The sequence below is a fragment of the Paramormyrops kingsleyae genome, chromosome 6, assembly GCF_048594095.1.
Source record: "Paramormyrops kingsleyae isolate MSU_618 chromosome 6, PKINGS_0.4, whole genome shotgun sequence".
Taxonomy (NCBI): Eukaryota; Metazoa; Chordata; class Actinopteri; order Osteoglossiformes; family Mormyridae; genus Paramormyrops; species Paramormyrops kingsleyae.
In genome coordinates this window covers 36,948,061-36,975,452 of record NC_132802.1, presented here as the reverse complement: position 1 = coordinate 36,975,452, position 27,392 = coordinate 36,948,061, and the positions used below count along the sequence as shown (strand labels likewise).

Sequence of the window (27,392 nt, the reverse complement as noted above, 5' to 3'; positions counted from 1 at the left end):
AGGGCTGAACAAAAGAACAGTCTTTTCTCCTTCAAGCAAGCCTCATTTTTCACTGCTGCAATGCCAGAGTGAATGTGTGACTATGAATAATCATCATACATGGATCCGTAAGTTTTGTATGTTTGTCTGATGTTACCCAAGTGTCTATGAAACAAAGTCCACATACCAGGTCTATGATTTCAACCCAACTGTCACCACAACCCACAACCCGATTCAAGGGATGCAATGTTTTGTCATAACATAAATGAAAATTAAATCATAAATAAATCTGGTTATTTTTTTTTTACATATTCATCCTTAGTTATTTGTTTATGCACCCTTCATCCCTGCCCAATATCTTATGCCCAGAACCATATCACTACAAAAGGGTCGGCTGTGATTGTATAGTAGTGAGCACTGTGTGTTGTGGCCACAGCAACCGTGGTTCAAATCTGGTGCACAGCAAATTACTGCAAGTTATTGCAATGACCTGCTTGATTGCCAAGATTTTTTTTTTTGTTATAAACTCAGGTGAATAGAACCAGAACCACCAAGTATATCTTAACATTTATTGAAGAGTATGAAAAACAGGAAATACTGTAATAAGTTACTTTGACTTTTCACTTATAGCAGACATACGTTTTGCACACATCAAGCCCACACTGAAATTTAAATCTCTTAAATTTCTGTTCTCAGTGTACATAACACTCAGTATACAATTTCTCTGAAGATCCTGCAATTCAGCATCTTTGTGGCAATCACGTTAATCAGCTTTCCTTCAAGTTTCAGTTAAATGCAAGTGTTTTCCCATCTTCAAACATGGAAATCGGTGTATGTGACACAAAAATGGTTCTATTATATAAGCTACAATGTACATGTTACTATTTACCTTTTTTGAATCATTCTCTGGAGAATACTTTGTGGATACGTTGTGGCATGTCCTGCTTAATCTTGACCTTCAACAGTAGGAAAATGGATGGATGGATGTCTTATTTACAATTCAACCTGAATAGAAATTTGGTAGAAACCGATTACAATAAAATCATGTTCTGTGAGTATAAAGCTCTTAAGTGTAGGTCATGAACTTGGAAGAAATCTTGAATTTGTAGAAGGCACCCTTATAACTTAATTTTACTGAAGATAATGTCAATACCATGTCCCATTAAAGTGTGAAATGTGAAAATGTAAAAAGTATTTTAAAAATGTGATTTTTTTTTATTTGATTCTTTGTGTCTGAACAAGATATGTCTGTTGGCCATTATTCAGAACATTTATTGAAGTTACTGGACGTTAGGACTTTTTTGTGTAATACACAAATGTGATTAATTAATTTGCTGCTGAAATACATGGATGGCTTTTCAGTGAAATCTTCTGGCTTCTTAAGGGGTCGATATCACAATGCTTTGCAGAGAAAGCTGCGGGTGGAGATTAACCTTTGGGAGTCATGAGAGGATGCAATTCTTATCTTTCCCACTGAAGCTGTGCGTCCTTCCCCGTTCCCTCCTCTTGTGAGAGTTCTGCAAGCCATCTTCTGTTTCTCCACGTTTCCCTCTTTCCCTCTCCCCAACACCTGCTTGGCTTCGACACAGCTGTGGGGGTAGTGGGATAGGCTGACCCAGGAAGTAGCCCTCTTCCTCAGACTCGGAGGAGGAGGAGCAGGTGGAGCAGCAGTCTTCATGCTTAAAGTATCCGGGGCAGAGGGAGAGGGGTGGAGTCGCTGGGATGCTGCAGCCCTTCTCAAGCTCTCCCCGCCAGTCCAGAGAGTCCAAGCGCGGCCTGTCAGACTGCCCCTGTCGGAACCGCGTCTCAGTGCCAATGGTGACAGCGCAATCGGAGGCAAGGTGCTCACGCTTGCAGCTCTGCGGCCCTCGTCGGTAACTGCGATGTGGGAACGGGCCATCCACTGGGAGGTGTGCAATCAGAGGGGCATCGGGACCATGTGGGACAGGATAGTGGGGTATGAATTAAAAGTCACGTACAACATATTTTTAAGAGGACAAGAAAACACCAAGCAAAAGGCAGGAGGAACAAAGAGATAGAAAACAAAGAGAACAAATAAGTCATTAAATATCAGAACTGACTTTTCCTTGTTTCTTAACAGACATGAAACGTTAGCAAAGAAATATAGAATACAGTTACATGAAGAACTAAGTACACCCCACGTAAAGTTTACATTTTTCAACATATTTCAACATCATCTTTGTTTCAACAATATTGATACACAAAGGTGATACAACAAATAACATGCAACATTTATATTATGCAGTCCCTTGTATAATTTAAATAATCGTAAATACAAATTTTGTGTGCGTAAAAAGTACATTATCACTGCCTAAAATAACTAAAATTACTATCAAATGATTATAATATTGTTAGAGTAGATCTTGGAGGAAGATGGATTATTAAAACCTCAGACATTTAGTTTGGCTTGCTTGTTGTTGTATGATGTAGTATTACCATGCCTAGATGAAAAGAGCTCCCTGATGCCTTCAGAAAGAAGGTTATTGTCAAGATCAGTCTCTGCCTGGATACTTTTTTCTGCTGTTTCCCCATTTGGCCAGCAGGTGTCTCTGGTTATTCCATTCCGCCTAACATAGTCCTTAGTCTGGTCCCCTGCCACATGGCTGAATGGGCTAAATGTGCCACAGTGATCCCCTACTATCCTGAAGTATGTTGATCTGTTCATCTATTAGTTTTCCTTTTTCCTCTTGTTAATATGTCTTTGTATTTTATTTTGGTATAGGTCCTTGTTTTTGTACCCCTGTCCAAATATTCCTACCTTTGCTTAGTTTTGCAGTAATGTCATTTATCCTTGCTTCTAGTCTCACCTAGTGTCAGAGTCCATCATGTTTGTTAATACCCTTCACCTGTTTCCTTTAGCCCTGAGTTCCTTGTGTGTAATTAGTAACTGGCCCACAACTGTCCTTCATCTAGCTTTGTTAGAGTATACAGTGGTACCTCAGAAGTTGAACTCAATCCATTCAGAACTTGGCTTCGAATCTTAAAAAGTTCGAGTTCTGATTGAATTTTCCCCATAAGAAATAATGGAAAACCAATTAAGTGGTTCCCGCCCCCTCAAAAAATACACCTAAATATGTTTTTTTAGCATTTAAACACAAAATGAACAAGATAAAACAAGAGCAGCATTTTTTTATTGGCTTCCAAAACGATAAAGAATGTACCCCAACACTACCCCTGTCCTACCCTGATCATCCGCTCCATCCGTGTGCCACGCCCCCTCGTTAACCTCGTGTGGGATCCCCGTGTGATCGGCTGTTTCTGGTTGTTATCATTAGTCCTCTGTATTTAGTCCGCGTTTCAGTTTGTTTCCCCAGTCCAGTCATTGTAACGTCATTGTGTTGTTCTGCCTGTTCTCAATTAAACCCTGTGTTTCCTGATCGCTTGAGTCCAGTCCCTGCTTCCCTGGTCCCGGCTCGGCAGATCGTGACAACCCCAAGCCATGCTCCAACACTGCGCCAACACTAGACTATGCCATGCGGTCCATTGTTTATTTTTATTATTACTCTGTATTCGTTAATTTGTACATTTGAACAACTATTGCACAACTTTTTGGTGAGCAATGGCTACCAAAATGATATAAAGTACAGTGTATTACCTGATGCAGTATTTTCAATTAAAAAAGCACTATCACCAACAGACGATGCTGTCACAGCGAATGCGAGGCTGAAGGTGAAGTGTTACCCTTTGTTTCCGCCGAGTGCTGCGTGACTCACTTCCCCACGCGTACAAGTTATCTTAGGTCGGCGTTCACAGTTTGACTTCTGAGATTCAGATCGAGTTTGAGAACTGAGGTACCACTGTATATGTGCCTGTCCTTGCCCTGTTCCTTTGTTGGTCATTGTGAATGTTGTTGATGAAGATACCTTTGTAATGCGTTATAATGGTCAGTATAAGCCATTATAATGCATTATGAAGGTATTTATAGTGCATTATAGATGAGAGCTTCATAGAACATTCATGATGCATAATAAATGAGGCTATCATGTGTTTTGCCTTTTAATAAATAGCTATAGCCATGTTTATAATACTTTATGAATGCGTTATAATGCATTATGAAGGTATCTATAATGCCGTATACATGGGTGCTTTAAATATTACCTAAATGTTTTATCAATCATTGTAAAATCAAATTAAACTTTTTTTGTTATATCATTTATATCTATAGATACTGTTTAAATGAAGATATAATCTTGATGTCCACATATGTTAAAAAAGAGAGACCTTTACATGGGGGTACTTACTCTTTCACACAAATGTACTTGACATTAATGAAACTTTAAACGATACACCTTGTATAAATTAATTAATTCAAAAGGGTGTTATGTTCTTACCAAAGAGATCCATCTGAGGTGGGAAACTCGACAACTTTCTTCTAAACCCTCCAGGCACCACCTGGCCCTGGTCTCCTTGCTGAAGCACCTCTTCTTTTTCCTCAGTCTTCTCTTCATTATCTCCCACCATGTAGCTGCAGCTGACTGGTTCTTTGAAGCAGACCCTGCTGATTCCGGTGCGAGCCAGTTGGGTCCCAGGGGTTGTGGGCTTGGCTTCAGCGGTTGTGGTCTTTGCTTGGCAACACTGGGAGTAGCCAGACTCTACAGAGTGAGGGGGGTTGGCAGGAGAGAGAGGACCACCCACATCTGGCACAGAGTAATGCTGGGGTGAAAACTCTGGAAAAGGGAGCGGTGACAATTAGAAAAAAAATAGTTTCCATAGATGTTCATTCAAGATTAAACCAGTGATATTATTGGACTGATAGGACCATGTCCACATCACATTTAGTATTATATAATTTTCCTAAGAGCATTGTTATCTGTTCAGTTTCCATTGTGAACATACCAGCGTCCCTCTGCTCTGCCTCACTGCTCCAGCTCCTTGCAGTTGTTGTCCCTCTTGATGTGCTGTTTGGGTAGAAGTGCTCCAGAAGCGATTGCTCCAGCTCCCGCTCTGTGGCCTTGGCCTGATTCTTGTTGCCGGTGGTTACGTTTACTGGCTCAGGATGCTGCTCATGGGAGGGCTGGCTGAGGGGATCTGGGGATGGCGTCGTTCTGCTGTGTCCATTGGCTAATGTCTCTGCATTCTCCAAAGTCTGCTGCGGTGTGAAGCCAGGCAGACCTGAGGACGGGGGAGAGACAACATGACTGCAAACTGGAAGCTTCTAATAGGCCTTAATGAGACTCAACACCCTGGTGCCCTCATAAACACCTATCCATGCTTACAAATATACACACACTGGTCACTTTATTTTTATTCATCTATTTATTGTCAATCAACTGACACTATATTTATTGCACTATATTGCTGTATATGCATGGTATGACACATGAAATGTGTTTTTCAGTCTTCTGACACTAGAGGGCACTTTAGCGCTTTATATATTGTCTGTTCTTCCATTTCTCACACACATTCCTCTCTTTCACTTTCCCGTACTTCTGTTTTCCAATTCCCCATTCCCTCCGGTCTTCCCGGGTGCCACTGAGGGTTCGTATTCCGTTCTGGGCTGTGGATGGGCCTGTGGTTTTGCTTCTGCACTGGCAGCTTGGAGTACTTTGGGCTTGGAGAGGCTGCTCTGGAAGGCTGAGTCACAGGAGTCAGAGTTGTTGGGATCCTCCCCCAGGGAACAGGGGCGGGAGCAGAAAATGAGGCCTCCGCGTGGAAGGAAGGGTCTGCCCAGCAGGGGGAGCTGGCAGTGGGCACAGCAGAAGCACGCCTCTGTGGCATGCCAGTGCTGGCCCTCATACGTCATCTGGCCCTGGTCAATGCCTGGAGGGCAGACAAAACAACAGGGGGACATTTACACTCGGAACTGGCGGATTTACTTTAATCAGAATGTTTTTTTGGTTTTTTTTGGAATGAGTGCTTCTGAACTTCTTACCCAGACCATTCACTAAATGTCTTGATTTTTTGCAGCTGAAAGTAGTACACAAATCAGCATTCTGTGCAGTGCACGTCACAGCACAATGCACAGTGATCCCCTATTTGCTGATATGTAATTCTATACTTGTATCATAGTTAAGTATTGTTATATTACTTGTAGCTACAATATGATGCGCATTGCTTGTGTGTCGACTTTCAGCTTAAGGGTGAACATAAACCTGCCTCGTGTTCCGTCTGGGAAAGAAGAAAATGATGGGTGGGATTATCATGCACTGTGAATCACCAACTGACCTATCACTCTTCTCATTGGTTACTTGGTTGTTTTCCATTGGTTTCGATCAGGCAGTGACTGCAATTTAACTGCTGTGAGTTCCAGAGTCTGGCTCCTCCTATCACCAGCCTGTGTAGCCAGTTTGCATTTGGTACACTCACTGAGCATATGGCAAATGAGACTTAAAGTATTTAGACTAGCTACCCCACTCATCTCATATTAATGGTGCTGCTGGAATTTCTTTCCCATCATGTGTCAACATGTTAAGAATGACAATAAATAAACCTTGAGCCCTCGATTGCTCCCTACTCCCTAAAAAGTGCACTATACAGTGCACCTGCCATTTTGTAGTGTTTTTTTAGTTCTCAACAGCAAATCAGGGGTACTTTATAGCAAACAATAAAATACACACTAAGTACTGCAAATGTTGTGCAGAGGTTGCGTGCTAGCATGCTCCCTGAGTACCGTAATGCAGTGCAACGGTGATGTATGTTGCACAAACAACGCATTTTTAAAATAAAAAAAAAACTTAAAAAGCCACCTCTGCAAAAAAGTTGACACTTCAATTTTAAATAATAATATTGCATTATTATTATTCACGATAATAAATAATAATAATAATAATAATAATGATGATGATGATGATTAAAATAAATGACAGGCTTAGGCATCCATATCCACTTCATCGCCTTTATGTCATCTCTGTTAGGTTTCCAACACGGGGTCTTTAAATGTAGCTTCTGAAACCATTGTCTTGTTTCACTAATTTCCCATATAGTGCACTACACAGATTCTCCAACAAAGGGGATAGTGAGTGAGCCATTAAAAAATAAAAAAACACAGCCATAGCTTTCACTTAAACGATGCTGCGAGCGCAGAGGAGCATTCCCAGGCTGCTACCCTTCCACTTCCCACCACTTGAGGGCAGCACTGAGAGGTCATACCTATGTTCTCCCCGCAGGTGTCGCAGTACTCGGTGTAGAGCGACTCGTAACAGGAGCAGCAGTAGGGCCGGCTCTCCCGCATGATGTAGCGGCGACCGCCCAGCGCCACCTCGCACTCGAAGCAGCAGAAGTGCCGCATGTGCCAGTGACGACCCTCGGCCTCCGTGCACTCATCCGCCAGGATGATCTGAATACGAGAGAGAGGCAGGGTGACAAAGAGCCTCGGCAAGATCTGTGAAAAGCTCACCACAAATATCCATTAAAGTTTACAAAGAGAATGTAGAAAAGGGGAATACGTGACATGAGCAGAATTGGAACAGTTCTGATTCATAAATCAACTTTAAAAATGTATAATCATGTTGGGCTGACTTAATCATTGATATCAAAAGTCCATTCAGTGCCAGATTAGAACTGCTCTCCTGCTCCATCACACTTCATTAATCCTGTCTGGTCAGAGCCCAAAATGAGGAGGACAGGAACTGCTGAACCAGGATCAGAATACTGTATAACCAAAGCCAAGCCACCACACAGACCTGACCTGAAAAATGGTCCCCACAATGTAATACAAGCACAATCCACACACATTCACGTACACAGCCAAATCTTAGTGTTTTAATGCGTCGTGGTAACAGACAGGTGGGTCATGCCTGACCAGCTTCATTATGAACCAGAGCAGCAGGCCAGTAGCCAGAAATAAATCTCATGTGGGGGTCTGAAAACCGTACCCTCAGTAGGGTTGGGAGTGGGGGGTGGTCTCCCTCAGTAGATTTTGTCGGCCAAGGTGGGAGTTAAACACAAACTTTGGTAGGGGTTTAAACCAGAGCAGTACAATCAGATTATGACTGAGTCCAGGTTTAAACAAACTGATTGTATGATTTTAATCCTTATTATCTAAAAAACATGGACATGCAGCTTGCAATAAAAATGTGGCGTGTGGGTGCCCACCTCGTCGCAGGCCTGGCACCGCGGTTTCAGCTGCTCGGCGTGGTGCCGCCCGCAGTACACCTTGCCATCCTGGTAGAAGTAGATGAGGTCCACCAGCAGCTCGTGGCAGTGGGCGCACAGGAAGCACTGGGGGTGCCAGCAGGCACCCAGCCCCGCCCTGCTGGCAAACACGGCGATGTCACCGCCCCGGATCTGCCTGCCACACTAAGACATGGGGGGGAAGACAACGTGAGCACCCACCCCCCTAAAAAACTGCCACTCGTCATCCCCGGGGCTCTTTCACGATGGCTGCCTGACGCCGCTCCTCACCTGCTGACAGACGGCACCCATCATGGTAACGGGGAAAATCCTGACGGAGCCTCTGCCCAGGTTTTCCCGTTTCCTCTTCTGACTGAAAAGTCGCAGTTCCTTCTTCTCCTCCTCATCCAGGGAGTTACAGTACTGGGGCTGGACACACACAAAACACAATCACAAGAGGGATACCCATGCAGTGGACGTGCGTGCATACATGTGAGTTCTGGCGCCCCCTACCTCGCTGTCATGGGCCGGCAGCTGGTGGAGGAGCTGCTTGATACGGTATCGCTCCCCAGGGCTGTTTACATATGGGACCCTGTCCTCAGGAATACAGCTGAAATACTGATACACCTATAGGGGGTGCAAGGAAGAGCGAGTTCGTGTCAAGAGGCGGGATCGTAACCCCACACCCAGCCGGGACCCTGCTGACACCACACATGCAACGCCAGGGCGCAGAGGGAGTGCGGCTTCCATGAAAAATTCATGGCTGCTTTCGGGTTGTTAAGGGACCCAGCTGGCAGTCAGAGATGCAGTAAAGGTGGCTGTTACAGCTCTGAGGAGACGCTGGAGGTGATCTGGGGCAGGCAGGGACAGCGGAGACATGCTGCTTGGCACCTGAAATGCCCCAGGAAAGTGCACAAGCGTGGCTCCGTGTCTGTATGTGGGCATGACTGATGCACACAGACTGATCCGACTCCCAGCGGAAGCGCGGCCCTCTCCACATGCCGCCTGCCTAGAACTCGCCCTGTCCCGTCCCACTCTTCCTGCTCTCCCACTTTCCATTTCCCCCAGCGGACGGATCTCGGGCTCTGACCTGCTCCGGTTTTAGCCCGGGTGGGACCCAGGAGTATTCCTCGGAGGCGCACCCAGAGTCATCGTCGGAGATGGAGTGCCGTTGAAAGTCGAACACCAGCTTGGTCATCATCCTCTCCAGCTGGCCCGGTGCGGGCCGAACAGCATGCTCCTCACGCACGCACTTACAGTGGATGCAGATCTTCCTGCGAGAGAGGGGGCGGGGGGCTTGTGTTGGTATGCGTCCAGCAGATCAGCGCAACAATGGAAAGAGTGAGAGTGACAGGCACAGAAGAAGATTCACAGAAATGGAGCATGACTACAGCTGCATTTGATTCCGCCCAGAAGAGGAAAACAGAAAGTGGGTGAGAGATGGAGAGTGAGAGGCTGGGGAAGCGGAGGGTTCAAATCCCACCAGCAGAAAAAGAGGCAGCTTGTTTGATTTAGTAACTACAACTCAACGGACAATGAGGGAATTCCAGGGTAGGAAGGGTAGTGAGATCAGGGAGAACCTGTGATACAGCACGCGCACACACACAGACACAGACTCACGCACACACACAGCCACATGCGTGCACACACACACAGACACATACACCCGTGTGCACACACAAGTCTCATGCGCGCGCACACACACACACACACAAACATACACATGTATGTACACACATACACGCACACACACACACACACGCACAAACACAGCGCTTGACTATAATATGATGTGATGTGAAGCCTTCAATAAAATTTCATAGGCTGAGTTCCTCCTCCTACCAGTGTCCATCCTGTAAACTTTTACTTTAAAAAATGGCTTTCGGTGATCTTTGAAGACCCATAAAAGCTTCCTTAACATTCACATTCACATGAAAAGCTCCTTCCATACTGCAAGCCTCATAGATACAGAGTTAATACTCGCACTAGTGGCAAACATACAAAGTTGAGCAGCATGAGTCGATCTGAAAAACACAAAGACAAAAAGACTTCAGCTGATCAGCTGCCAACTGCTGCTGGACGTAGATCCAACAGGACGAAGTCTAATGTAAACAACGTCCCAATTATATTTTTTTTAGTGACCTCCATTTCATCTGCACTTTGTGAGATCTCCAATCTTCATTCCAGTCCCAAAGCATGACGCGGTTTAGCAGCTTGAGCACATTACGCGACACGTTTCCGTGTGATACTTTCCCCTCTCTGTCACTGCAATGCTCATCAGACACAGAATGCCTGCCAGCTGAAAGAAACGCGGACTGACGCTGGTGCATGTCTGTCACCGTACCTAAAGCAAACGGTCCTGCAGGGACTCACCAGCGTTTGCATGGTGGGATAGGTTGCAGGCGGGATGTTTGGTGATTTACAGAAACGTAAAGAAAACAGGCTGAACAACTTACAGTGACCATCATACACAGTCCAAAAAAATCACCCTGCTTGAAAAAGACGAGAGGTTCAAGGAGGAAACAAGGAGGTTCATGAAAGGGACCCTAATAGCTTTTTTTAAACTTTGGATACTACTGGAGTGCATTCACAGTGACACGCTCTCCCAGAGCAGTGTCTCCGTGTCAGGAAGTGAGCCAGCCAGAATCTCTGGGCTCTCCACTCCACAATTGGGTCTGAATTGGCTGAAGCCTTTTTGGAGAGGCACCCTCTGATTGCGTAACAGTGGGCCATTTCAGCATTTGTGGCACAAGGCCCCATGTCGAGACATATATGGGAACAAAGCAGCTTTACTCGGGCTTTTCATCCCTGTTGGACTGCACTCTCAGTACAAACCCCACACCTTCCTGCCACTCTCTAGGGAACTCCCACCATATTCACATTAGACAAAGGCCACCAAATGCAGCCACAACAGTCAAAGCCTGATGGAAAAGGACCTTAGAAGTTCATGAAAGTTCAGTACTTAACTCATAAATATATTCAATCTAGAACCTGCACAGGCCCAGTGGTGCAGCAGGCAGCACAGTCAGCTCAGGCCTCTGCAGAGTGACTCTCATACCGCTCTGTGCTCCCTCTGTGTTGCATATTCTGCTCCTAACAATGCTGTTTGGCATTTCTAAATTTCCCACGGATTGTGTGCCCTGCGACGGACCGGCATCCCATTTAGGGTGTTCTAATGCCTTACGCTGCATAACATAAGCTCCATGCCTCTGCAGACCTATACTGGAAAAGTAAATAGAAAGTGGATGAACACAGCAATGGATAGTTCAGGTCCAGAAGGTAAAAATCCAGACCAAGATTTTGTTTCAACCAACCAGTTGAGTATGAAGAATCACAGTCACGGAGTACTCAACTGGTTGGCTGGAAAAAAATCTTGGTCTGGATTTTTACTTTCTGGACCTGAACTATCCACCTCTGGATGGGCATAATCTTTACATCAGCCACACTAACATGGGTGTAAACAAAGAAACATGTGAAAAGCAAGGCTGGAACAAATAATGACAAACACAGTAGATCAGGTTATGCCCAAGTCTAGTCTTTCTTCTCGCTATCTATAATCCATTTTCTGTGACCTTGCCCTGACACTGACAATGGCCCAGGAGGCTACATGATGATCTCACAGATTAATATTTATACTCCTATGGAGTGCATAAATGCCTATTTATTAAGGAACACACAATTTAAAAACTTCACATGATCCAGTCCCCAGTCATTATTATACTGACAGCGAGATGGAAAGACTGCAGGATTTCAAATGAGTCAGAATGGGCCCCATCGCTGGCTCTCATTCAGGCAGAGTAAAGGCTCCTAGCTAGGAGGTGAGTGAGATAACGCGAAGGCCTTTCTGCCTCCCTTATCTCCTTTCACTTCCTGTGTTCCACTGATCTGGCCGCATTCTGCACACTTGTGCTTAAAAACACCCTCCTGCTGCCCTATAATGTGAAGACAGGGAGTTTTCTCCAACTTACTAGAAGGTGCTATTTGTGGCCTGAAAAGCATACAGCAAACATACTGCCTTCCCAAATGCAGGACATCGTAATGAACAACAGGCAGAGCAGAAGAACTCTCTGTAATTGTTCATGGGTCTTGCATCCTACAGACAAAGGTGCCTCAGAACTCAGTTTCCACATTCCCAGAGTAGACATGGCACCTGGCCTCAGTCAAAAACTCTGCAGCAAATAAAGCTTCAGATTACCTCCACCGTTACATCTGTACACTTCCCAGTCACCAAATCTGTTCATGTAATAAGGTCAAGCTACAACCCCAATTCTCAACCTAAAAGTTAATGCAATTTGGTTACCCACCCATTATCATCATCATCATCATCATCATCACTACAGTGTACCTTCAACACAAACCCCTTAAACCATCAGGCAAAAGTAAAGAATACAAAACACAACAAGCAGATTAGTTAAAATGTACACAGGAGCTGTTTTAATCTTTCGCTCTTCTAACAAACGAGATACGTTCCGAATGGCCGCTCGTAACTTGAAATGTCGTAAGTCGTTATTCAACATCATTTTAAGGGTATACGCAAGTTCAAAGAACAAGAAGCAAAACCTATCAACAATTAAACGTGTTTATTTTATGTAGCAGACCCTTTTACCCAAAATAACATACAGTTGAGAAAGCAGGGTCAGACATTCCCTGGAGCAATTGGTTTTAAGGCTCTTGCTTAGGTGAAACTACTCTGCAGTCCACAGGGCTTGAACCAGCAACCTTCCGAGTTCAAACCCACAGAGCAGCACACCACCTCATACAGTCATTTATGGGCTGAGTCAAGTATGGGCTCAACTTAAACCAAAACAAAGACACTAAACAAAGCCAACACTGCAGATGATGGGAGGAGAGACTGAAACTCTCTGTAACTCTGTTTAAAATCTGTCCAACCCTTTACCTACATTTCAAACACTTTGGTAGTGACGTGAAACAAATAAAACCCACCATTCCAGGTCAGGCTTCTCTCTCCTAGAAGCAAGACAGACAAGCAGCCGGGGAAGAAAATCTGGATGGAAGCCAATGGCAAAGGTGTGAAGAGCCAGTCTTCCACAGTGTATACAATTAATCACAAAATGTAGGTCTTAGTTACTCGGTTACATAGCAACCAGATGACGGGGCTCCAGGGACAACCTGAGTTCTGGTGCATATCACAGGAACTTCAAATTAGCTGCATCACAGATGCAGCCCAATAGATTGTAGGTTCCTAAGTTAATTGGCAACAAGTCATTCTTGATCTTTGGCGTTATGATCTAACCGCAAACCTTCCAAACATATGACTATATGCCAGGCAACTCCGATTTCAGCCACTGAGAAATCTATAATGTTATATTCAGATGTTATATATATTGTTATATATCGTTGATAACATCCCAAAAAGCAAAAAGGAAAAGCAAGGAAACAGTCTTACCTTCTTCAGTAGAAATCCCGTCCTTTCTAAGCTGAAAACAGAATGGATTTGTTGGATTGTTCTAGGCACTATCCAAAACTGTCTGTTGTGGTTTATAAAAAAGCAGCTCAATTACATTAAACAGACAAGGTCAGGAAGTAAAAGGTAAAGAACTTTCTACAGAAATCCAGCTGAATGTCTTCTGGGGCATCTAAGCTAACTGCATCCCAACAGAAATCAGGAGAAAATAAGTTTTAGGACTAGCTTTTCTCAAAGGTGAACGAAAGTTTCTTATGTATCATCATCCTCAATAAAATGCCTAAAAAATAATTTTAAGTCGAAGGTTCTTATTGGCCCATTGTGCCATGGTAATACCTCCAGCTGTCACAGATCAGAGCAGGACTCGGTGTCCTTCTTGCTCTGTCGCACTGCTCTCTCCTTTCTTAAACTGACACTGTGCTGACACACAATGGACAATGCACACCCCCAGCGGTCTGTCCCACCCTCTCTCTCTCTCCCTCCCTCCCTCCTTCTCTCTCTCTCTCTCTCTCTCTCTCTCACACACACACACACCCATAAACAAACTCTTAGGGGCAGAATAACTATTTACTCAATCACAAAGCTCGGCAGCACAATGGGTACAACCAACATGACAGCTATTCTGTACCAAGAAAGCCTAAAAGCACTGCATCCCTGCATGGCTGCTAATATACTTCATTAATATGCTCCGGTTTCTTGAGCCACGTAATGTTGTCCACCTTCCACGTTGCTCAGCAGTGGCAAGTTTTTCACCAATATTCACCCTCTCAGCATTTAGCGCTCTGCAGAACCGAGTGACCTTCACACAAATGAGATTCAACTTGAAAAAAGGTTAAAGTTAAGGTATCACTAAATGTACACCTGAGTGTTTGAACCAATTATATATATCACTTGTCCCGTGGAAACTTGCTTCCATTTCTGAGACCGTAGCTGCTGGTAACCGCCTGAGACCCCACCCATTCATTTATGTACATTGTAGTGGACATTTTGTTTTTGCATCTATCTTTTCACTGATGTAAGGAAACATATTTATTCCAGTTGTACACTAAAGAGGACAAAATAAATAAAAATAAATTTGAAAAAATCTAAATTGTAAGATTTTCTTATTTCCTCCAAAGACAAATAACCTACAATTGAAGGACACTTTTTTCCTTGGGTCTCAGGATATATAAATAAATTGTCAGGCAAAGACCATCAGGCAAATAACTCGACCCTGACAAAGAGCTCGATAAAGGAGAGTAAACGAGGGACAGGGATGTTGAAAACCTCCTTCAGGGAGCATGAGGCGCTGTGAGGCACTGTGAGGCGCTGTGAGGCTCTGTGAGGCTCTGTGAGGCTCTGTGAGGCTCTGTGAGGCACTGTGAGGCACTGTGAGGCACTGTGAGGCACTGTGAGGCGCTGTGAGGCTCTGTGAGGCGCTGTGAGGCTCTGTGAGGCGCTGTGAGGCACCGTGAGGCTCTGTGAGGCACCGTGAGTCTCCGTGAGTCTCCGTGAGTCTCCGTGAGGCACCGTCAGGCTCTGCTCGTTTCCTTGCTCATCACACTGTCAATCACACTGCAGCCACCTGCCAATCAAGAGCCTCACACGAAGAGCCCATTGTCAGTGTGTGTGTCAGGTCCCCATGCCTGTCCATCTCCCCGTCTCTCCTCTTCATCAGCGCCTCCCTCTCCTTCACCTCCCACACACCTCCCCCCTTGTTCGCCCGCGTTACTCGCTGCCCGCTGCCCTGTCACTCATGTGCCTCCTCTCTCCCTCCTCGTAAGACAGATGGGAGCTGGGCTTCGGGTCAGGCGCTGCTGATGCACAATTAAATGAATGATAATGCCCTGTCGCTCCCAGTCATTATTTGTCCTAATAAGTCTGCTGAAAGCACAGAACACAATGCTGCTTAATGCGGCAGCGACCACCTTGGATGCAGGAGGCTGGGGAACAGAAAAGGTTTTACAAAATGGAATATTTCCTTAAACGAGCACAGGGATGACAAACCAACATTTACATTTTAGATCGAAGGTCCCTTCCACCATTTACCAGGATTTTACTTCATGTTCAGCCCTCTCCCAGGCTGGCAGCCTCATCATACGTACATACAGTAAACAGCTTAAAACATCAGAACTATTGCTGCTGACCTGCCTGCTCACACGCAGCTGTAATAGAAAGAAAAATGGAGGGTTATGTTAATTTCTCCCTCTCTTCTGTGGTGATGGTGGCGCTAACGTGTCAGAGTGTCCCCTCCCCCCTCACCGATCTGAGCTAATTGGACCTGCAGTCCTGGGCGGGTCACCGCTAACTCAATGGGTCCCTCCGCACGTCTCCGCTGCGCTCCGCACCGGGCCGTCTGGCCGCGTATTTACAGAGATTGATGAGCGGCTGTGACACGGACAGTCGCCCGCTGACGGGGTGATTTACTGCCGTCTCCCACTGACTGCGCTGAAGACGAGCAGATGCGGCCCAAATTATAATAATTAAAAAGAGGAGCTTTGCCCCCCATGAAGTGTGCCCAGAATGTCTTTATGTCCCAGCAGAAGCAGCCCATTTCTCGTCCAGATTCCCCAGCACCGCCCCCCCCCCCCCCCAACATCTAAAGGCTGATTTTGTCTGATATGCTGAGTGAGAGACTCACGGCCCCTAACTTTGCCATACTGCTGAAAGTTCAATACATCACCCCCCCTGCCGAGAAACATACCGCAAGCTGGGAAACTCACGTGCACCACCAGTTAGAAAGCGAAAGCTGACAGGAGTCAACAATGTTGGAAAAACCCAGAGTGCAAAGTGATAAATGTGCTGCGTTTCAGGTGCTGCCTGTGTCCCGTCCCAAGTATCAAGCAAGACTAACACAATGGGACAAAATGCCCCCCCCCCCCATTCACTTTACTGCTATTGTACCCAGAAGCTACAAGGCCAATCAAGGCCGCACAAGGACAAATGACTAGCGGTCAGGCTGGATTCATTTGTTCTCCCAAAATAAAAAAATAAGGGAAAACAAAAGGATTGTGCTGGTTTATTGTTTTGGCCAGACTATTCTTTCCCCCATAGCAATTAAGAAACATAATACACATGGGCTAACAGCCCACACACTACACAAACTGCCAGAAACTGCTAGCAAGAACCTGCAACATGCCCACTTTACGGGGCTTCAGAAGTTAGTGCCCTGCAGTAACCCTTCCTGCTGGACTGAATGTGGACTCTGAAGTAATGCTGGTCAGTCTCTCTCTCTGACACACCGATATATGCTCACATCTTTCACTTTGCGCAAACAGGAGCACCAAAAGTCAGAAAATACCAGAATAAACATTTTCTGCATGCAGCGATTGCATTACAGTGTTTCCTTAAAAGCCACAGTTTTCATCAATAATAACCAACAACAAAAAAAAAACAATCTTTGGCCACTAAGCATTTGACAGCATTTGTGTGAGTTGACCTCAATGAGTGACAGATGAATAGAAACTCGCTGTATGTGTGGGGAGGGCCTAGTGTCCCAGGGTTTGGTCTCACTAGACCAGGAAGATCTCTTGACCTTGAGCCATTAATGAATGACTTACCATGGTCTTACCATTAACAGGCAACTGAACCACTTTTCTGTACAAATATATTCAGATGCCTTTCATTTGGAAAGGAGAAGGAACCCCATTGTTTCCAAAAAAAAATCATGCTACCTTTAAATAGAAATAAAAACTACTTTTAAGAGCATGACCCTGGCTTGGATAAGTAATTAGATAGATGGATGGACACTGGTTTATATTTTCTTGATATTTATAAATGAAAGGACGTTTAATTTATTGAAAACCATCAGTGCTGAGATGTATGGGTGACAGAGCTCTTTCATGCTTCTGTAAACGGTGTCCGAGGTTTATTTCTAGACACGCCGACTCTCTAACGCATGCCTTGAGAGAAACGTCACCTTTGACTCAGTACAATTAAAAAATTAGACTGGCAAGCCTCAGCCTGAGGCTCCCTACACAGATCCAATGGCAGCACGCATCAGCGCAACACTCCATCTCAGCCCTGTCTTCTCCTCTTTCATTCACTATCATAGCCCCACGTACGCATATTTCTAATACTGTGCCATCTAGTATTGCGTTTCTTCATCTGGTCTTTGTGGACCCCCAGACAGTACAGGTTTTTGCTCCCTCCCAGCTTACACTGTCCGCCTAGAGAAACTCCCTTCCGGCTGGGGGATTTTTGCTCCCACGGTGTTTAACCCGATACCTCTGCTGCGCAGTCTGACCTCAGGGCCTCCCCCCAGGCTGTAGGGGCTGACCGCTGGGGCTTCTAGCGTGACTGCAGGTGTCTGCTCCACTGACACTCGCCATGTGGCGTGTCCCGGGGGGTGCTGGGGGGGTGGGGCACAGTGCGTATCACAACATGAACTGTGATAATTACAGTGCTGGCTTATGCGCAGCAGGAATCTCAAACCAAAGTGTAAAAAAGAAAAGAAAAAACAGGCCTGAAACAGTCACAGAAGATTACACAGAGCCGCTATTATTAGGCTAAAGGGGTAAGATGGGCTGACGGCACTATCACATCGGATCTAGCGGCAGCAGAGGCTTGGGGGGGTTAATCTTGTTAGTGTAGTGTGACGGGCAGGATTAGGGCATTAGAGAGGCGGGCAGCCAGAGTGACAGGAATGTGGGGTATGCCGGAAAAAAGAAAGAGAATATTGAGGCATTCTGAAGTGTCAAAGGGCCACCAAGGCACATGGCAAAGACACGCAGTAGTGAAGAGCAAATGATTCAGCTTGGTGTGAAGAAGAGCGGAGCGGCATGGGCCTCACGCTGCACTGACTGGGCAGACAGAGAATAATGAAGGGGCCAGGAGGAGGGGCCCGCTGCCGACCCACTAACTCAATTACAGCAGCGTCTCTATCCCGTCTCAGCTTTCTGCAGATCACAGCTGCATCCACAGGACTCCTGCATGCTGTTGAAGCACACGCACACACGCAAGTGCACATACACAGGTATGCATGCACACGCAAGTGAACATACACAGTTATGCACGCACACACGCAAGTGAACATACACAGGTATGCACGTACACACGCACACACGGAAATGAACATATACAGGTATGCATGTACACACACACACATGCAAGTGCACATATACAGGTATGCACGCACACAAGGAAATGAACATACACAGGTATGCATGTACACACGCACACACGCAAGTGCACATATACAGGTATGCACGCACACACGCAAATTAACATATACAGGTATGCACGTACACACGCACACAAGGAAATGAACATACACAGGTATGCATATACACACGCACACACGCAAGTGCACATATACAGGTATGCACGCACACACGCAAATTAACATATACAGGTATGCACGTACACACGCACACAAGGAAATGAACATACACAGGTATGCATATACACACGCACACACGCAAGTGCACATATACAGGTATGCACGCACACACGCAAATTAACATATACAGGTATGCACGTACACACGCACACACGGAAATAAACATATACAGGTATGCACACACACACGAAAGTGCACATACACAGGTATGCACGGACACACGGAAATGAACATATACAGGTATGCACGTACACACAGAAATGAACATATACAGGTATGCATGCACGCACGCACACACACACAGATCTGTACTCATACCTTTATGGGGACTGTCCATTGGCAATCCCAACAATGACAACCTTAACCCCTACCCAGCCCTAACCTTAACCATAAGTAACCAAACAAAATACAAGTCTTTTGGCATTTTTACTTTTTTGATTGCAGTCACAGATTTTTATAATACTGAATTTCCTCTTGTGGAGACTGAAAAAATGGTCCCCACTATGTTAAAATAACAGGTTATTGTCACATTTGGTCCCCACAATGTAATGTATATCTCACCCACATATACATGGAGGCGCACATGCACACACACACAAACAAGCATACATATAAAAACGCATGCGAGCACACGCACACACATGTAAGTACACACATACACATATGCATACACACACACACAAGTATGCATGTACATGTGTGTACACACACACCCATACAAATGCACAAACATAAGGAAAAATACACATATGTGAATACACGCACACACATAAGTACACATAAAGACGTATGTGCACACACACACACACACACACACACACACACACACACACATGTATAAACACGTTTTCAAAGAACTCTGAACGCAGTTTAATTACAGTATTTACACCATTCTCAAGTCAATCCTAGTTTGCTCTCACAACAAACACCAACTATTTTATATGTCTGATGTAAAGTGTGCCACTATAGTGAATTGGGGGTGATTTATTCATAATCATGTTGCGAAAACATTTTTTCTTTGAAAAAACTGCACAGCACCTCTTATAGAAAGGTTGTTGCCAGTTTCAGTTCTAAATGCTTACTTAACACCGTGTGAGCGATTACTCTGGAACATGCATTAAACCATAAGGACTGTCACTTGGAGGGGAGCCCAAGTTCAGGGCTGTCACTGTTAAAGCCAGAGCTCTTCAGAATTAAATTAATTTACTTAATGAATTAACACTGTAAACAAACACCATTTGAAATAACTGTCAGCTGTTATACAGATATATTTCAAGGTATCATTAAGAAAAGATTTAGGCCTACAGTTTATATAGCACAAAACAGCATATGGTTAAAACCCTGAGAGATTGTATGAGGACCAGGCATTTATTAAAAGTAAATGAGACTTCATAATATTGTACAAACAATGAAAGCGGTGCATCACCTCACACATAACAGACAATAAAACCATTTAAAAGATATTGGCTCATTCAGAACCGTCACTTGCAATACGAAACCTAACTGGAGTTTATTAGAAGAAATGGGCAGCTCTAAACGGACGCAGGTCGGCTAAGGAAGCAGAGATCCAAGACAAAGACCTAAAATGCCAAACACAAAGCAGAGCGGAGTTGGGGAGGGGAGGAGCCCGCATGCCACACACAGGCACCACTTCCCTCCGCACCCCTCCGGCTCTCTGCCCGCACACCCCTGACGCACACCCCTGCCGCTGGCTTAGGCGCGACCACAGATCACCCAGACCCAGCCTTGTGCTGGCGCTGAGTCGCCGCCAACACAGAAACCCAATAATAACTTCAACAGGTGTGAAATGAGGACTGGCTGCAGCCGGGATCTCGAGGTGTTGCAGGCCTTACACCAGGAGTATCTGCATGTCAGCTCCCACTCACAAGTGTCTCAAAATCCCATGAAGAGCGAGCAGTAACAGTAAGACAAGGAGGCATTTGATTTATTGGTAAGAGATCTGACGGACACCCAAGAAAATAGCTGGTGTTCAGTGCAGCGTTTCCCAGCTGGCTCTGGTCAGCGAGTCTGGGCTGTAAAGAGCCAGCTGGACTGGAAGACCGACAAAGGAATGGAGGAGGGGGGCGGGGGCAAGATTTTTAGGAGAAGCAAGATATTTCAAGAGATTTTTGTTTAAAAAGCAGTTTCCATGCAGTTCCTAAAATATCAGAGAAGCCCTTGACACGTCCAGGCACATAATGGCAGAACATGTGACGCACAACACTGAACTAGAGATACAATCTGATGAAAATGAAAAGGGACCAAAACTGCTGAAACACACAGACTTAATTACTACAAACTGATAGATTATTAGGCAGCTAAAGTGACAGTGGTTCTCACTGGAAAGACACACTGGGCCAACCCTGGATATACACCACTTACTTGGACCTTACCCTGCCTCACCTGGAGAAGGAGCAGAATAAAAGCACAGGGATGTGTTTTATATTTCAGCGTCACTACTTATGTTTGTAACTCAGCTTCCCGCTGATGGCAGAATTCCCACCGTACCGAATGTGACAGTGAACGAGGCTGACCGACGCGGGTCGTACCTCCAGCCATGCACGCGGAAGCCTGGGCACTGGTCACCACACCGGTTACAGGGCTGCCCCCAGTCTGGGTCCTCATCTCCTGCCTGCTGGGGTGACAGTGCAGAAGACCATTAGTCAGTTTGCCAATGCTGGCGTTACCACAGCAGCAGCCAATCACAGGCTGGTCAGTGCTCCGTTACAAACACAATGCAGTGGATCAACAATTCAGATGGAATTATTTTTTCACAAACAGTATGAATGCAGCTTTTGGGGACAGCATCATAGTTGCTGGTATACGTTGGGCACATAGTCATGACTTAGCTGAAGACAATCGGTCTGTTAAATAATTTTTTTATTGATTATGAATGATTTTAGCTCATTTTTGTATTTTTTATTCCCAAAAACACACTTATTTGAGCATTTAAGGAGCCAGACCTTCTCCACAATGTACTTTCTCAAAACCATTAATCCAACACTCCTAACAATTATTGTTATTAATACCGTCATACATTGGTTGCTTCAGCAGCTATTGTAAGACAGACTTGGAACACATTAATATACTTTTCCAAGTTAAAAAAAATAATAAAAAGCGTAGTCTTTTAAACTTTGAATGTATGGTCAGAAACTTTGAATATGTGCATACTTAACTGTGTCGTTCCGTATGTTTGAACTTGCATTAAAAATGGCAGCAGGGCTCAACTCAAAAATGACATCAGGATGACAAAGAACAACAATGACTGCCATCGTGATCAAAAAAACAAAGTACCAAATATATCAAAGAGAAATCCTGAAAAAGTGTTTCTCCCCATTATCACCTCCGTTAAAAGCCTGCAATGCGTATAGAATGTTTCGTTGTTTTATTACATCCTGCGTCCCCCGAACCCCGCGGTCAAAGCTGAGCCTGCACACTGGGCTGTTTGTTTCAGGGCCTGTGTGGCGAGCGAGCTGGAAGAGCAGCCTGCCCCATTCGCCTGCCAGGGGATCAGCTTCTGAGCGCTGCCGGTACGGGGGGGGGGGGCATGGCCATAATGAAGAGCTTTGGGGAAGAGCATGACACTTAGCCCAGAAAGCCTCCAGTAATCACAATGACGGCTAGACTGTAAATCGCCGTTTAAACATTTGTCAGGGCACTAAAATCAGTGCAACATGATCAGCTTTTGTCTATCCATTTTCCGAAACCGCTTAATCCCAACTGGGGTCGCGGGGGGGGGGACTGGAGCCTATCCCGGGAACAATGGCCGCAGGCAGGAGCAAAACCATGATGATGTCCTATTTTACCGGTGCTTCCACTGTGCTTCGCCTGGGTTGTGTGGGAACCAACAGGGTCTCATGTCTAAACCTGGGGGGTTTGGATAAAAGCGTGCCGGAGCCAGGCTCTGCCACAGGCAGGGAAAAACCTCACCTAACAAGCATCGGAAGCAGTAGCCAAATACTGTGTCCAAATAATGACATCAAAAGGAGTACATGTTATTAACTCAGAGCTACACAATCTGTATTTTAGTCCTACTACAAACATGTCAAATGGGGTGTTGCCTTTAGTTTGGCTTCAAGACAATGTTAGCGACTGAATGAATATCTACTTAGCATACTGTCAGCACAAAACACACGACTTCCCATTTCAATGATTAATTTATGGTGAGAAAGAAGTGCTATCAGGTGTTTTCTACTTCTTTTGTTTCACAGCCAAATTTAAATTGCTATATATCATGCCTGCTATGGAATGAAGGTACATTGCTTCTACCTGACTTTCAGGTTTTCAGGTTTAATTAGCCCCAAACATCGTTCAACTCCGCAAAGTAAAGGTTACGTAAGAGACAAATCGGCACCGCAGGAGGTGAACAGCTGGACCAAATCAAAGTACCTCACTGTCTTCAGATGAATCCTTCAGGCTTTCCAGATGACCTTGCAATTTTAATCACAAAGCCACAATGGAAGTTATATCTCAAACCAGAGTCTCACCAAACAGTTCTGACATCCCAGACCAATCCTGCTTGCGAAGAACAACAAGTTGGGTGCTGCAGGATTATAAATCACTCAGAAGAGAGCCTGCTCATACAGGCAGACCCACGACGGCTCAGAGTCGCGCGGAGAAACAGATGGTTGCTACCCTTCCTAAAAGGTATAAATTTTGTTTGACCGGATTTGACTGTTCACATCAGGGAGAACTCCGACACTAAAAGTGCACAAAGAAGGTTTCCAGAACTGGATAGGCCAGTTTAAAGTGTGAAAACACAGACTCTGGTACTCTGTAGAAGTGTTAATATCACCTGAGAAGTTTAGAAAAACAGATACCGCTGCTGACTTTAAAGACACAACACAAGAAGGTAAATTTGTAAAGCAAACATTACACCCTTCTCTCTCCAGCTCACTCTGCAAACCCCCAGTTCTGCCCTCCCCTCTCCTCCCCTCCCCTCCCCTCCGAACAGCTCCACTGAAGCTGGGTCTTGTCCCTTTACTTAAGAGGACGGTCAATGACAATCCGTAAGCAGCCTGTCAGTGCTCCAGTCATGACACACAAAGGACACTTTCTCAACATTGTACTGCACCACATTATGAAAAAGCATAACCTGAATGTGAGCTGCCAGCTTCTTAATTAGCCCACCTCATTATTCCAGACCTTCACTGCCCTCCAGAGCCAGACCTGATGACAAACTAATTCACACTGAGGGTTCAGATGACCGAATAAGTCGGCATATCCTGTACGGCTGCTGATTAAGGTCCAGCAGGCTGCAATAATTCAGCTGCTGTTTCTGGCGGTTACTGAACAGCTCTGTAGTCGTAAAAATCCCAAATGCTGAAACTTAATTAGACGCGTTGTAACCAAGCAGAGGTTTCGCGCCGCCTCACCCACAAGCCAAATCAGAAATGGCGCATAGGAAACTATTTTAACTCTAAAATTACATTTAAATTCAACAATTAAGCAAATTCTCAGAAAACACAACAACAAGAAAATCAATGGTTTAGAAAACAGATGAAAACCGTTGACATTTATCCTTACACATTAAAAAGAGGAACGTCTTTAAAGTGGTGGGGAGTGAGCTGAAATGGAACACTTAATGTGTGAGGTCTTTTAAGGAAGGACAGTGAGTTAATGAGATTGTATATTTACCTCTCACATAGTACTTTGATATTAATTGACAAATTAATACTTAAGCATTCTCTTAATTATGAAACACCTCATTACAAACATAGAGTTAAATGAACAAAAACTACATCAAGGCATTCCATAGAAGATTCTACGTCCTTGTTTAGTAGTGCAGATGAAATCCACACACTGACAGCTGTGGCAAGACGTCTGAAGATTTTTCAAAATTTAAGAATCTTTGCTTAGAAGCAATATTGCATTTTCCAAAATTTTGTCAGCAAAGTGCCATTTTTTTCCATGCTTAGGAAAAAACAATTTCCAAATCTTAATTTGACTGATTACACTAATTAGCTGGACATTTTCTAAATGCTTTAAGAAGTTCATTTAATTCACCTGCAATTCACAGTCTGAGGATCACTAAATAGGCATTTGATCAGAGAACACACCTTCACAACACAGCCACAAGTGATGGATGACATTGCTTCAGTAATTTATACTGACCAAAGAAAGATCCACATCTGGAAACTTGCAATGCTTTAAGTCAATGAGATGCCAGATGCTAAAAAGAAATAAACAGCTAAAATATCACATCTCCTTTCAGTTAAGCCTATAATACATAACCAGGAAATTCAACAATATTTTTATTTATTATTATTGGGGGGGTTGAAAACGGGGTCCACTACTACGTTCCTTGAGCTCTGCCGAGACCCTGCAAGAACTTGTTATTGGGCGAGTGATTTGTTAAGGGCAGTAACTCAACAAGACGATATTTCCAGCAGGCCAGTTCCTTTCAGACGAGAGCATGCAAGGTGCACCTGGTCATGTTGATGACTGCTTTCCACCATCGAACCTGATAATCTGGCAGCTGAATGGGTCACGCACCGCACTGCTCCCTTATAGGAGACTTCATGGATCAAACTGAGCCATCTTCCCTCTGACGTTTGGCTTGGTGCTACAGGATGTATCTGGAGCCTGGAAAAGGGCCACACTAGCACAGAGCAGCCTGCGAGAGAGGCTCTGGTACTGAGACAGTGAAAACCAGATGGACTTGCTATCATATCACTATTTCTGTCCATGAGTCAAAAGCTTAAGGCCTTAATTAGACTTGATTTTTCAGGTAATTGAAAAACTTGTCCATCCATCCATGCATACATTTCTATGGGCGCTTTTCCTATGCAGGGTCATGGGGGCACCGAGCCTATCCCATAATCTACGAGCACAAAGCAGGAAATGGCCTGGAATTTGTAGTCAATTTTCTTTGTCTTCAAATATTTTAATAATAATTACGTCAGACTTAATGTCTGATCTAAATAAAATAAATGAGAAAATCTACTTTTGGTATTTTACAAATTAGCAATTAAAAAAAATGTTTAAAAAGTACAAAAACAGGTGCCCCGATCTGATTTCCTTACTTATTAATGGCCTACATGCTTCTGTGCTGAGCAGCAAGGGGTCAGACATCTTTGTATGGTGAGTGAGGAGTCAGACCCTCAGCCTACTTCCAAGGTCAGGCAGCACCAGAAGGAGAAAAAGCCCCTTGACCAGCTTCAGGAGGCCAGGGTGGAGAGGAAACAACTTACATCTGTCAGCTGGGGACTGCTGCTCTTTTTTAATGCCCAAGTAAAGAAAAATGCAAGCGCTGAGTGTAATATTAACTATTAGTATGTAAATATGTAATCACATTTTGTGTAGAAATGCTCTTTCAAGTACTTCTATCCAAAAATCTATGCAGATTTTTACGTGATTGTCAGAAAAAGTGTACAATCGCTTTACGAAAAATACAATTAGCTGTATTCAACACACTCTGAACTCCGATTAAGTGACTACTTAAGGAGCAATTAAGGCTTCCTAAATGGGAAACAGTAGCTTTTGGGCTGGATATACTGTGGACGTTTTGGATACAAAATGTTCCACAACAAAACCGAGAACGCAAAGTGTCACGGCGGGATTTGCCTGATTCGGCACATAAATCTTAGAGGAAACATATTTTCAGTAACTTTAAAAGAGTAAAAGCATTTAATTCGCAAGAAGCATATACCGGATTTATTCATAGTTACAACCTCCATCTAACTTTTGATTCCAAAAAATGTTTCATAATAAAATAACATATTTATTAGTTAGGGCAGCTAAACATGATCCAAATGCATACAGGAGAAAAGGGGAAAATACAGGTTAGGCTACGGAAAACTGTTACTGCGGCTACCGATGGAAGCAACATGTATCTGAAAAACGTATACATGAGCTCCAAACGACCACTCTTCGGACAATAATAATAATAATATGAAGAAGAAGAATCGCATACTCCATAAAGTAATATTAAGTTCGGCTCTTAGAGAGACCTATAATTCAACATGATTTAACATGATTTTCCAATATTACTATATTGATATGGGTCTACAGATAAGAAGCGAATTTTAAAACCAGCATGCAGCTTCCCAAATAATAAAAGTTCAGTGTCCAGTCGTGGTTAGTGTCTCCGAAGAATTTTTATAATAAATTCTAAAAGTTAATACTAAGACTTATCATACACAATGTAAATGTGTATTAAAACCAGCGTCATAAAAGTGTATAAAAATGTAAATAAATACTTACCGAACGATTGGAGCGTCTCTTTTTGGATCCACGCGTGAACATGACAGGGGGGCTTCCGAGGACGAGGCGCTTAGCTCGGCAGTTAGCTATCCGGCTAAGTGCTGCACGCTTACCGTCAAAAGTAACACTGCGCCGGTGAGAACCGCGCCGAGGAATCAGTCTGATAAAGGGAGAACTACCTAAGATCCATCTGACATTCTGTAAGTAAATAAGATATGAAATGTAAGAATGTCTGGGGGACAATGGGGCGAAAAGAATCGCCTGGGACTCGCGTATCACCAAGTTGATTTGGAGTGACTCACAGGCACGAAAGTTACACCTATTGTCCGAAGCGGCGTATTTTTACAGTGCCGTGCATGACGCTCAGGCCGTGCCCCCGCCCCCCGGCGC

General features: G+C 44.4%; 1 protein-coding gene across 4 annotated transcripts; it reads right to left on the bottom strand.

The window, feature by feature from the left end:
- Positions 1 to 534: 534 nt before the first annotated feature.
- Positions 535 to 27,387, bottom strand: prickle3 (prickle homolog 3). 4 transcript variants are annotated; one of them, XM_023819355.2, is made up of 11 exons: positions 27,003 to 27,387; positions 21,347 to 21,432; positions 9,143 to 9,326; positions 8,566 to 8,679; positions 8,344 to 8,481; positions 8,035 to 8,238; positions 7,090 to 7,276; positions 5,428 to 5,760; positions 4,837 to 5,112; positions 4,332 to 4,667; positions 535 to 1,882 (listed from the first exon to the last, which is right to left on the bottom strand). In XM_023819355.2, the coding sequence occupies exons 1-11, from the start codon at positions 27,042 to 27,044 to the stop codon at positions 1,422 to 1,424; spliced, it is 2,361 nt and encodes a 786-aa protein (XP_023675123.2). In that variant the 5' UTR covers positions 27,045 to 27,387; the 3' UTR covers positions 535 to 1,421. The 4 variants fall into 4 exon arrangements, with proteins under 4 accessions (XP_023675123.2, XP_072569281.1, XP_072569282.1 ...); XM_072713180.1 differs by lacking the exon at positions 27,003 to 27,387 and adding an exon at positions 13,460 to 13,490 and having other exon boundaries at positions 21,347 to 21,434; XM_072713181.1 differs by lacking the exon at positions 21,347 to 21,432 and having other exon boundaries at positions 27,003 to 27,083.
- Between the last annotated feature and the right edge of the window lie 5 nt (positions 27,388 to 27,392).

What these genes read in the sequence shown, in the direction of transcription:
- prickle3 (XM_023819355.2), bottom strand. Translation starts at nt 27,044, where the DNA reads ATGTTCACGCGTGGATCCAAAAAGAGACGCTCCAATCGTTCG. An exon ending in TGCCGGCCCATGACAGCGAG is followed by an intron (nt 8,482 to 8,565) that starts GTAGGGGGCGCC and finishes GTGTGTGTCCAG; the next exon opens with CCCCAGTACTGTAACTCCCT. An exon ending in CACCTGCGGGGAGAACATAG is followed by an intron (nt 5,761 to 7,089) that starts GTATGACCTCTC and finishes TCTGCCCTCCAG; the next exon opens with GCATTGACCAGGGCCAGATG.